This window comes from Prosopis cineraria, unplaced genomic scaffold (genome assembly GCF_029017545.1).
Source record: "Prosopis cineraria cultivar Desert tree isolate PC_DT_omini unplaced genomic scaffold, ASM2901754v1 PC8, whole genome shotgun sequence".
Lineage (NCBI taxonomy): Eukaryota > Viridiplantae > Streptophyta > Magnoliopsida > Fabales > Fabaceae > Prosopis > Prosopis cineraria.
Window position 1 is genome coordinate 2,818,964 of NW_026555339.1, and position 12,671 is coordinate 2,831,634.

The following is a 12,671-nucleotide window of genomic DNA, read 5'->3' on the forward strand; positions in this document are numbered from 1 at the left end:
ATTTTATTTTTAACACGTCTATTAATCTTTATCGTGACTTATTTTAATCTTATCTGGTAATGCAAGCATTAATGTAGAGAATATTGGAATCTCAAGTGTGTAATCTGACTTAATTTGGTATGGAAAAAAAGATCTCATATTGAATATAGTTAGGTTGGAAAAGAGATATACAAATGAAAAGGACTCATAATTAAATATCTAAAAACTTTGGATTAACAAAGGGATGTCCTGCTCACTTATATATGTGTGTGTATTTTCTTATAGCAGTTAACAACCCCAGCTCTATTTTATCTCCTTCTAAGATGCTTCCCAGGCCCAACAAATTAAGAATGAATTATATTCTCATAAATTTTGTATAAATTAATTATATGAGAAACTTAATTCAAGAATTATATTATTAATGAAACAAGTGTAGAATCAAAACAATAATTTAACCATTCATTGGTTCGGCATGGTTTTAAAATGTCATAATAAAGAATATATATATATATATTTTTTTTTTTTCATCCTGATAAACTCAAATGTTTGTCTGTGAGTGGAAGTTGTGGGGTTTAAGGTTTTAGTGATAATGTGCTGGGAATTTGCATTTGAAGTGGCTGAATGGTTTTATGTTGATGTGAGAGTTAGGTCTCTGAATGCATATACATATGGAGACAACTTAATTAGTGGAGTACGTCTAATTTCTAAATGGAATAGATCCAATATGCACTTGATTCTATGGGTTCCCATATGAGAAAATTAAACAAAAATCAGTTTTAATTTGCAACATCTACTGGAAAAATGAGAACATTGAGAAAATCTATTTTGCAATAGGATCAAATGGCATAATTAACAACTTGTTCGGAGCCCTTTTTTTTTTGTTGGCAATGCTTATAATATATACAAGGATGGAATAAGATTTTATATATATATATATATGAGGCCTCGCGTTATATTATGTCTTATAAAAAAATGAAGGCCCTATATGTAATTAATTATATAATTCAATCAAGTATATGATTTATTAACTCGGTCAATGGATTGCCACTATATTGAATATTCTGTTCAAAAATGAATCAGTGTAATGAAAAATGAAATAGACAAATCAACGTGAATAGTATAATTTTGTCACGCGTTTTAAATTATATATAAAGAGATATATATATTTTTTGAGCAAAATACATATAAAGAGATATATATTGACTGTTAATTTGGGTGCTGTGAATTTATCACTGCTGTTTAAATAATTAAATATAAAAGAATCCAAAATCTCTCGACGAGCCAAGTTGTCATCACAATAATTGAGGACACATCCACTATCGTCTGCCATTCCAGAAGCCAATGGCCAAATAATTTAATTTTGGTGCGTTACGTGGTGTGTGCGTTTCAATTACGTTCTTACTTTAATAATGAAAGAGGACTTTTATTATAATTTTTTCAATAAAGAATAATATATCAGGATACGGTATCAATCATTGCCCATCTATATTTTAAAAATGCTGACGTCAGTGCGGAGAGATTTAAAGGACTCGTATGAGATAACTAGTGAGCAATTTTTTATCCTTATAAAGGAAAAGAAAGAGAACGGGAAGTCAATAATATTAAAATGCGAGGAGGGCCCAATTGAAATAATTGGAATAATACACTCCACCGGTGTCACGAGATAGTATGTTTTGTTAATTATAGGGATTAACTTACATTAATAATTAAAATAATTTTTTTTAAAATATCATTTAAGGACTATTGAGAGTATTTAATATCAATTAAAGATTAAAAAATTTTAAAATATCACTGCAAAATCAAGGATTGGTTTGAAAATAATTTTAAATGAAAAAAATCATAATGCCCCTACTTTTTAAAACAAAATTGATAAGCAATAATTTATAAATTAATAAATACTTATTTACATTTAATAAGAATTTATTTATTAACTGACAAGTTTAATAATATAAAAAAACTTGGTTGTCGAGGAGATGCTAATAGATTATGTTTTAATGAGTAACAATTTATTAATTAATAAATATACATTCACATTTAATGAAAAGTCATTCACTAATTGACAAGTTTAATAATATAAAAGAACTTGATTGTGAAAATGGATAAGTATAAATCATGTTTCAATAAGTAATTATTTATTAATTAATAAATATCATTCGCATTTAATAAGAAGTCATTTTCCAATTGACAATTTTAAGAATTTGAAAGAACTTGATTGTGGATAGGAACAAGTGTAAATCATATTTTAATAAGTAATTATTTGTTAATTGATAAATACTCATTCACATTTAATAATAAATCATTCACAAATTGACAAATTAAAAATAAATAGAGGTACTATGGTCTTTTTATATAATTATTTTTTCAAATCAATTCCCTAATATTATAGTGGTATTTCAAAATTGTTTGGTCCTTATTTAATATTAAATTTCTTCCATAATCCTGATATTTTTCCCTTTTCAAGGGATCTATAGTCTTTTTTTTTTCCCTTTTCCTTCCAATTGTTTGGGGCTGGGGTTCCAACGCCCCAGGTCATTACTTCATGCCAACTCTCTCTATATTATGAGTCATGACCCCCAGACTAATTCGAATGGTTTATACCCATGAATCAAGTGCGGGTTTGTTTTTCCATCTCCAGATCTCATGCGATCATATACTCTTCCTTCCAATCTAGAGATGAGAAAACAAACCCGCACTTGATTCATAGGCTTAAAGGAGGAGTCAGTTTCTCTCCATATATTGCAAATTTCCTCAATTATAAATTTAAACCGATTAAATTAAATCTATATTTTTACAAATTATTAAATATAAATTATCAAATTTAATTTAACAGTATAGGTTCGCAATGTATTTTACTTCTCAAAGGAGAAAATCTAACTTCATAAAAAGAAGTGCTTTAAAATGTTTGATCACTAAAACATTTTACTGTTTATAAAGTCTAGCCCTTGAGATCGCTGATTTAGTATTGATATTTTAAATTGTCTTATATATTCATATTGGTAACATATTTGATATAAATACTTATTGATACTTTTTGATATGTATTTGATATTGTAGATTGTAAATCAATACTTCAAAGCCAATATTTCAAGGTTATTTATGAAAAAATTAAATTTCATTAAATATTATAATATTAATGTTTTTTAAATATTTTTTTGTTATTTATTTTTAAAGTCATGGATATAATAAAAAGATAGGGATTATATTTTATTAACTATAATGACGTAAGAATGTAATCTTTTAACCTATAAGCCCTGAGCAGGGACCTCTTAATAAAGACTAAATGATAAGCAATCAAATATAGATAAAATAAAAATATAATTAATATAATTATAAATAATTATATAAATATATTAGTTTGGATATTTTATGAATTGAAATTATACTTTTACTATCATGCGTGTGTCGTGCGCCGGTCTCCAATGTCTAGCCTATATTTTTAGCTGAGCCTGAAGAGTTCGCATAAGGGGAAAACAATGCCACAAACCTTCCTGCAAATCAAGTCCCAACCCGAGCAGCTCCTTTCTCGTATGGTTGTGCCTTGCCTCAGCTTCTAATCGAATCTTTCGAGTCTTCAGTGATGTGGGATAATATTTAGTAATAAAAAAATTATATATAAATTTCATAAAAGTAAATTTATTCATAAATAAATCTTAAAAAATTTGAAAACTAAATTTAAGTTTCATAAACTTGGGCATGATTTAAAATTAACTTTAAAAATTAATAAAATCCTTATAAAACATACATAACATCGTTCAAATAAGTTTGAGTTTAATCATTGAATAAATGAAATTATAATTATAAAAAATTAAAATTATAGTCATAAATTATTAAAAAATAATTATAAATTATTTAACTGATATAATAAATATATGTTTCATAAATATATTATTATTTTTATTTTATTTTTAAATTATATTAAGGTTTCAAAAAACTTAGTCATAATCTTGAATTTTACAAGAAATATTTATAAATAAATCAGCTGACCTATATGTAATTTTTACTATTATTACTTAAGAACTTTTTATTATTATTATTTTTTTAATTTACCAGCAGAAACTTTTGGTTGAACCATAAAAGACAACAGCGTCGACAGCAGGATTCGAACCTGCGCAGGCAGAGCCCAACAGATTTCGAGTCTGTCTCCTTAACCACTCGGACATATCGACGGCATTGGTGTCCTTTTAATTTATAAACTATATCTCTGTTTTCACGTTACTACAGAATCAAGAGTTAACATGTTCGTAACAGACGATTTTAATTTCTATTAGGATTTTAATTATTCTTTTAAAAATATTTATGAGTTAAAATATGAATTCATTTTTATTTTCAGCTTTTTTTTGTTCTAACTTTACGTAGGAACTTTATCTTAAATTTCATTTCCACCTTTTGTTTTCCTTGGGGTTTTTTTTTTTTTTTCAATGGGCCAGTTACCCATAATACCTCAACACACACCCATCACATTTCCCGCACTTGCATGGAGCACACAATCTTCTCATCAGAGGGTCACTGGGCCATAAAAACCTTGACATTTTCTCAAATTCAAGTTGTTGTTTTCCTTTTGTTTTCTTTCATTTTTATGTGATCATTTAATTTGACACGCTCACAAGATTCTTGGAAGTTGGTGTTCGAAAGCTTTAGGATGGTGCTACGAGGAAATACAAAATGCTTGCAAATAAGACCCTGGATAACAAGATTGGCAGAACATGTCTTGAAAATCCCGTTATCCTTGTTCATCACTCATCCTTAAATTCAACCGCTTGTAGGATAGAAGTTCTTTGAGACTTACCAGCATTTTCTCAGATACCACTGGATAGATACAGCTGGCGACCTTTTGAGTTACTCTTACCAAGTAGCATGGCTTTACTATAACATCCACAATCTACAGACAATTTGGAATCACCATAATGCCGGACTGTTTTGGTAATGAATAAAGCCGTCAATTATATGCACTGGACTGTTCGATGTCTTCTTTCATACTACAATCTACTGACAATTTGGAATCAATAATGCAATTTCTTTCATTCTTCTTCAGGCAGCAAATATTTTCCAAAACATATCACAGGCTGGTCTTCTTGAGAAGGCATGGAAACAATTTAAGATGCCTAAGTTCAGGCCTGTTCAAACTCAAGATCAAGCTTTAAGCTATATGGTCTGATGAACTCCAAGTACTCAACACATACATCTTGAAAATGGAAGGCATTTCAAGCAACAAGATCAGCTTCATCTCGATCTGGGGGAACCACATCTAATCTCATCATACTCCTATAATCATCAGGAATGGGAGCTCCAGCATGCACACACAGTTCCACCACAGCCGGAGCCTTGCCATAATACCTCTTCAGATTGTTATTCAAAGCAGGGCCATTCAGATCCTGAACATGCCACACATAATTTGGACCTACGAGATCATCTATTATGGCTTCTTGCCATGCATGTAAACCATTTCGAGACTGATGCTTGGATGCCTTGCATATTCTTACTTTGTGTCCCTTAGGACCCACCTGGACCTCAGGGCAATATCCACAAGTATTTACACTATACTTCTCCATTATTTTCCTTGCTCCTGATGTCATCCCAAAATAAGAGTTCAGCGTCTTGATACCTAAATTCCTTAATGTTTTCCTTTCTTCATTGCTCAACTGCTCCGAACACTTTATGCCATTCTCCACCAAATTCTTCATCTCATCTAAAGGATTGTTCAATATCAAACATGACTCGGCTAAAGAATTGACATTCTCAAAAGAAAAGTTTCTTGTAGCTTCGTCCTCATCCATAACAGTCTCAAAATCTACTATTCTTCCTTCAATACAATATACAGGTTTTGTTCTCCTTTTAGTGGGATACTTTTCAAGGTCAAGACCAGCTTGTATACAGAGTTCTATGATGGCAGGAATACGAGGAACAGAATGCTTCTCATCATGCACAACTCTTGGTTTGCCAACACGGTCAAAAAGATGATAGCATTTTGGAAAGAAGACCACATCTTGAAACCCTCCCCTTCTCCAAACATGCATTGCATTCCGGCAACCACTCTTTGGTCCTGTACATGTCCGGATTTCATGACCCACTTGCCCAATGTGAACCTCTTTACAGAATCTAATGGGAAACAAATAAATGAGAAGCCGATAAGTAAAAGCTGATATAAATTGTTAAATTTACACTTGAAAACTCATAGGCAAGTTGAAGGACTGAGATCAATAACACAAGATAATGAAGATTCAGTATTATGGTGAATTTAGGGAGACCTATTCACATTCATGTGCTCTAGTTATCACATTAAAATCAGCTTTTTGCTGCTGCTGCTGGTGATAATCATTGCTATAGCTTATTATCTTTCCATATTCATGCTTCACAGGAAATTAATTTCGAGGCAAACCTTAAATGAGGTAAACAGTCTAGTGATAAAACTCCAGAAGCAGAACACGCGATCCAAATCTCTATAGCCATGTGGGATGATGATGCAATGAGGCACGGATTTCATAAAGGAACACGGAACTCATTCAGTTAAGCAAAATGAATCCCCCTAGATTGTGCAGTTCCAACTCTGAAAGGCATGTGGGAAGAAGAATCCACCAACCAAGGAAGTCAATGGTGGATGTGTGGGGAGCTATTGTGTACATGTCTAGCAATCACCTTTAAAAAGCAGCTCAAGCTCACTTGTCAACTACAAATCTGATGTTCCACTATGTCTGTAATAAAATATCTCAAATGGAAGCTATGACGTGAATTGCTTTATTTCATGTGAAGTTTAAATCCGTATCTTCATGGAATAATGTTTTCCTCTCATCTCACTTGCACATATAATCACTAACTTCTAACCTTGCTCAAAGTTTGTAATAGGAAAAAAACAAGGAAAAGCAAAATCTTATAAACAGAAAGTTTTAAACATGATGACAATGCAAGTCACAAGATCCAGATACGCTTATAATGTCCTCCTGTATATGCAATAAAAATCCACATACCTACTTGCTAGTATGACAAAGACTGACTTCTTCAAGATCAAACAAATAATCATTCATAGTCAGCTTATAAGAAAGTACAAAGGGGCAAATTAGCTACCTGCAGCGTTGGACGGGAATTATTTTGACGAGCACCGATAAACCACAGAGAAGAGATTGATGAGCTTGATAAACTCGATGAGCTACCTCGACGAGTTCAGGAACCAATAAGCCATTGTCAGGGGGTTCTTCGAGCATCCGGCAAGGCTGAGCCTTTCGAGCTTCCCTCTCCGCTTTGGCCCTTTGAATCAAAACTTTCATGGGCGTCACATATGGCTTTCTCTCATACTTTCTCCTGCTAGGCTTGGGCACGTCGCAGTACAAAGGGTCATCTGGGCCGTCTCCGTCGTTAAGCCTCATCTCCGACGAAAACAACAGGTTTCTGTTCAGACGACTGCGCAGTGACTTCAGGAGAGAAACATCCGATACGATTCTGGCGCGCATCTCCCACTGAGTTTCTTCTGTTCAATCAACGTAGTTAGGAAATGCCGCCGCCGCGAGAGTTTGTCAGAGCTTTGATGGCGGGATTGGACGGTGTAGGGAGTGGGCGGTGGGCAAAGAGAAGCTCCGTCGTCAATTCGGACAACTCAACGGAAAGAGATGAAAATGGAGGCCTGATCCAGCCCAATAAGTTTCAAGTCCAGCTCTGGCCCATAATATGAAATCAGAACCTGACCTCGCCTAGTCCTTGTTCTTCCATCTTCATCCATCCAACTCTGTCCATCGGTCCTTCTCCATCGACATTCCAGTCGACAATCTCCTTGGAATTGTAATCCTCCCAGAAAAACAAGGATAGAACATATGCAAGAAATTAGAAATAAAGAACGAAGCTATGTTATTACGATTATCAATAATTTTTCATGTTGTTTCTCGCTGATGAATAATGAGATGTGTTATTCAAATCATCAAGAGAATAAAATATAAAAGGATGGTCTCTGACAGAGCAGCGACTGTGTTCCTGGGTGAAACAAGTTCCTGCTGAAGATACCTACAAGTGCTCCTGATTTTAAATTATAAGATAATTTGAGTACTCCGTAATCTTGAAATTTAAGACAAGGTTAGACTTATTAATAAAAATGAAGTCCAAACACTTTACAAATTTATTTTTTTAAAAAATATAACATTTAAAAATATTCTTTATTTAATATAGCTTTAAATTCACACATTCAATCGTTACATTGCACTCATTTCAATTTTCTCTCAATTAGAAGGATAGGACAGTAATATTAAAAAAAATTTATTAATAAAATTTTATTTTTATCAAATTCTCTCATACTTTGAAACAATAAAATACCTCTATAATTATCTTATAATTTGGGAGGAGATATTTACATAACTAATGACATGGAAGGAAGAAAATCATTTTAGAATACATTTGTATCAGAATCAATGAGCATGATAAAAAAGATAAAAAGCTGAAATATTTAAATTTTTTATCTTTTTTAGTTAAATTTCAAGGTAATTTTAAAACGTCCATAAGAAGCAAAGAAAATTATTTTAGGTTTCAATCAAAAAATATCAAAATTAAAATCTCACATCTTATGCATTAATTCTTTTTCTCTAGTCCTCCCGAAAAAATCATACTCTTTTAATTTTATTTATAGAACATTGAAAGAAGATTAATTTTAATTATATTTACAGAGCATTTTATTATTTTTTATATTTATCTTTAATCTTATTAAATACTAAAAAATATTAAAAATAATTCTTCTCAGTCATTATTATGGAGCAAAGGTAAAAATTTATTAAATTTTAAAACAGAGTTAATGAGATTTTTTTTATATTTCAATAAAACATTAAAAGTGATTTATAAATAAATCTAAACGAAATATTTTATCTCACAGATGAGTCTTCACTCCCCACTATTAGGTGACATTCAAGAGATGACTTCCTGTTCGGCCAAACAGTGAGTGAGTAAGTTGTTTTTGGGGAAAAATTAGAGCAAATTTTTGGTGTCAAGGTAATTCAAAACATTCCTTTTTTTGCCAATACTCATTCTACAGACACAGTTATGATTCTCAAAGGGATAGTTGTGCTGGAGACTTTGACAACATTCTTCCCATATAAAAAAACGCATGACATACAATCAAATATCTTGGCCGTGTGCGGCTTTAACCATGCAGTCCACATTTTTAGCCTTCCCCTTCCTCTCTGTATCTCTGAGATGGCACTTTTGGTCGTATTCACAAACACTAAAATGGCTCGATGATCGGGTTTGGGTTTACCTTGTTACAATTCACAAGTTCTGCTACATACATCAACAAACCACTTCGAAATCATATAGGATTGGCACATCTAAACTGCTCCAACCACATTCATCTGAGTTACCTTACGATGTAACGGTAGACCTTAGTAGTTCCCATAAGTTCGGCGTCACTGATTCCTTATCACAAACTGAATGCTTAGGCTTGGCTTCCGCCATTTGAACAGAATCAAATGAGACTTGGCTGCAACTTTTGGGTATATTAGTGCCTTCGTAAGCTTTACATATGTAGCTTATAAAGTTTTCATAATCCTGCGGCACAAAAAAAATCTAACTTTTTAGAAAAATGGATGGGTATCAATTTGTCATTTCACTTTTGTCTATAGCTATTATTCAGCACAACAAAAGGCATGTAAATAGTAGAACTAACCTCATATAGTGGTTCCCCATCCACAACTACCCATGGAACATACTTATGAGGAGGCTGCAGAGCATTTGTTTCGGCAGCATACTTAAGCTCCAGCTACATAAAAATGGTAACTTCTGCTTGAGAAGGTTTTGGCCAAATATGATTCATGGATCGAAAAGCTATCTGCCATAACTTTTTGAATATCCAGAGAAAGAATTCACATTTTGTGAGTTCGGCCATAATTGAAAAGAAGACTTTTGATACTTTATCTTAAAAGAGAGATGAATATTTAGAAGCAAAACGTTGGAAGTTCCATAATTCTGCTTTTGTAATAGTTGCAGACTTGTAACAAAGGAGCAGAGTCTTGTATCAGAAGAAAGTGGTTCGAAGATCACCTCAATGTTACCGCGTCAGAGTTGTGTACTTTAACAAAACAAGGACCATGCTAAAGGTTTTCTTTTTTCTTTTTTTGTTAAGCTCAGTTAAAATTACTCTTTATTGGTTATCCCATACAGACTTGAAGAAAGAAACAAGCAGTTCATGAGCACATCACACTGATAGATAAAACCATTGTCAGATGTATTCAGTAGTTTAAGCATCAGGTTCACTCTCCCAATTTGACCAGGGTTTCAAACTGTAGAAACTAAGCTTCTCTTCAAAATTTCCTTTTTAAACAAGGAACAAAATATGCTACCAAAATTCTTCATTGCTATGAACAGATTACTTAGGTGGCGTAAGCAAGCCACATTCTTAACACAGTTCAGCTTTTCTATTTCTCAAGTATCCACAAAGTTTCTTTCTTTTAGCGGTATTTGTGAAACTTAAAAGTTTTCAAGTGTTTGGAACATAAATGTTATTAAAGAGAATCAGATAACATCCAAGCCTTGTGTCTTGACCTCACTGACAAAATAGTTTGACCAATAGTAGGGATGGCAACTTCATGGCAAAGAAAGCTGCAAATTAGCATGAATTACAAACTACTGATACTTAACCAGAAGCGTCAACACACTGCAAGGATATGGGGCCCAAATAAAAACATAGCAAGGACAAAACACTGAATTTTAACAAGAATCAGAGAAAATCACAAACCTCTTTTCCATGTTCACTGGTATAGCATTTATCAATAGGTTTTGGATCCAGATCCAGTTTCTGAAAGCATGATTCCCACTCTCGGTACTTGAACTCATACACTAAAGCCTCGACACAGTATATGAAAGGAAAATGTTCATTCTGCCAAAAAACGAATATATTTAGATACTAAGAGTGCGACATACATGTAATTAAAGTTATTGTTATATTGAATCAATAGTAAGATCAAACTTAGAATGATTCGTAACTTAAGCATAATGAGAGGAATTCTGACATATCATCAGGGAATACATCTCTGAAGAAAATGTTCTGTTTGCTGTAGTTTGTAAACCCATTAATATCTTTCCTTTTTATTTCTCAACTCACCTTATTAATTACAGATCCTTTCATCGCCAGATCCCATTCAAAGAAATACTAACACTTGAACCAAAAAGGATATAAAAAAAAAAAAAAGTAGTGTTCCCCGTTGATGAATCAGTTTGGACATTGATTTCTCAGTCTTTCTCGCTATCAAAGAGGAAGTCTTACCAGGTCAGGCCAGGTATCAATCGCGCACGCTTCCACAGTGTTCAGTAAGCACTCAAAAGGGCCATGCTGCAATCGTCGTGAAACCCAAAAGGATTAAAAGAAGAAGAAGAAGAAGAAGAAGAAGAAGAATCAGCGGCATGTTAAATTCAGCCAAATGAAACACATAAACCCAGTTATGAGGTGACAGTGCCAACTGAGAGAGAGAGGGAGGGAGAGAGTAAAACCAACAATACAAAGAGAAACCAAAGACCAATTCGATAGGAATTTAAAAATAATTCGAGCCTTAAAACCAAGCAGGCACCACCATAGCAAATTGGGGGAGGGAATGTTCATTTGAAATACCTGACAATCAAAGGTGTTGTTTCCCCTGAGCTTGGCATTACCCCATGGAAAAAGCTTGAGATCGACGACGGAGATAAGGTCGTCCTCGAAGAGCTTGACGAGGTAATTGACGATGAAATTAGCACTGTAAGGGCACAGGCTTTCATAGTATAAACCGACGGAAACCTTCTGAGAATGGGAGGAGGGCAAGACTCTGGAAGGTGAGGAGGGTGAGAACAAGGCAGAGATGGAAAGGCACAAAATAAGAGATGGGGTCATCTTCCAATAACCCATGGTCAAGGGAGCTGAATCGGAGAGCTGCGAGGAAAATGGAAGTTACGCAGCCACTTTGGAGCACAGGAGCAGTGGAAAGGGTAAAATTTACAGCGCCATTTTCGCATGCTAAAAGGATCAGACAGCGAATCACCTGGATTTAGGTTCACAGATGGATTTTTATTTGTTGTCTAAACCACGATCCGGGCGTCACGGCTGTTCGGTCGCATGCACGCCACCCGAGTCCCCCCGATCCCTCGAAACGATCTGTCAGGGAGTCGTTTTTTGCTTTGTCCTTACTGCGGTGTTGTTACTAGCCGCGGATGATTCTGGTTGTACCTTTCTCTAAGGCGTTTGGTGACACTCAAAAGTTCAAGTTATATTTAAAATTTGTTTTTATTAAATTCAAAAAATAATTAAATCTTTCAGATGTATTTTTATTAAATGTAAATTAAAAATTAAGCATACACTTAATTTTTCATTAGTTAAATATTTAATTGATAAAGTTCACAAAAATAAATACACAATTCTGTGTCACTGTTATTTTTTGTTTTTTTGGCCACGTCGTAACAAAGAGCAATGTTCAACCGCTGGGCAGCTAAATAGGTGCCTTGGTTTCACTAAACATTATCAAAAATTCATACATTTGGCTTTTCGTTTGGTTTTTCTTTTAAACAAGTTGGCCAGACGAAGCTTGGAAGTTAGATATTACATCAATAACAAATAGAGCAAAATAAAGTACTCCCTAACAGCTCACGAGAACATTTAAGTATAATTGATCTTTACGAATAAAATCAACACAACCACTAAGAAATAAAGTTGACCAATGTGATCTCAGAACTCTATCAATGCCTTGTTTTAGTTATGATAT

General features: G+C 33.4%; 2 protein-coding genes and 1 non-coding gene across 3 annotated transcripts; all 3 read right to left on the reverse strand.

The window, feature by feature from the left end:
• Positions 1-4,063: 4,063 nt before the first annotated feature.
• On the reverse strand, positions 4,064-4,145 carry TRNAS-CGA (transfer RNA serine (anticodon CGA)). The gene has a single exon. It is a non-coding gene; the product is annotated as a tRNA-Ser (tRNA).
• Positions 4,146-4,894: 749 nt separating this feature from the next.
• Positions 4,895-8,296, reverse strand: LOC129318265 (APO protein 3, mitochondrial). The gene is made up of 2 exons (XM_054962966.1): positions 7,039-8,296; positions 4,895-6,075 (listed from the first exon to the last, which is right to left on the reverse strand). Exons 1-2 carry the CDS (start codon positions 7,419-7,421, stop codon positions 5,181-5,183), a joined length of 1,278 nt encoding a protein of 425 aa, XP_054818941.1. The 5' UTR covers positions 7,422-8,296; the 3' UTR covers positions 4,895-5,180.
• A 642-nt stretch (positions 8,297-8,938) lies between these two features.
• Positions 8,939-12,068, reverse strand: LOC129318266 (gamma-interferon-responsive lysosomal thiol protein). Its single transcript, XM_054962968.1, has 5 exons — positions 11,549-12,068; positions 11,207-11,272; positions 10,679-10,819; positions 9,611-9,703; positions 8,939-9,492 (listed from the first exon to the last, which is right to left on the reverse strand). Exons 1-5 carry the CDS (start codon positions 11,819-11,821, stop codon positions 9,307-9,309), a joined length of 759 nt encoding a protein of 252 aa, XP_054818943.1. The 5' UTR covers positions 11,822-12,068; the 3' UTR covers positions 8,939-9,306.
• Positions 12,069-12,671: the final 603 nt, after the last annotated feature.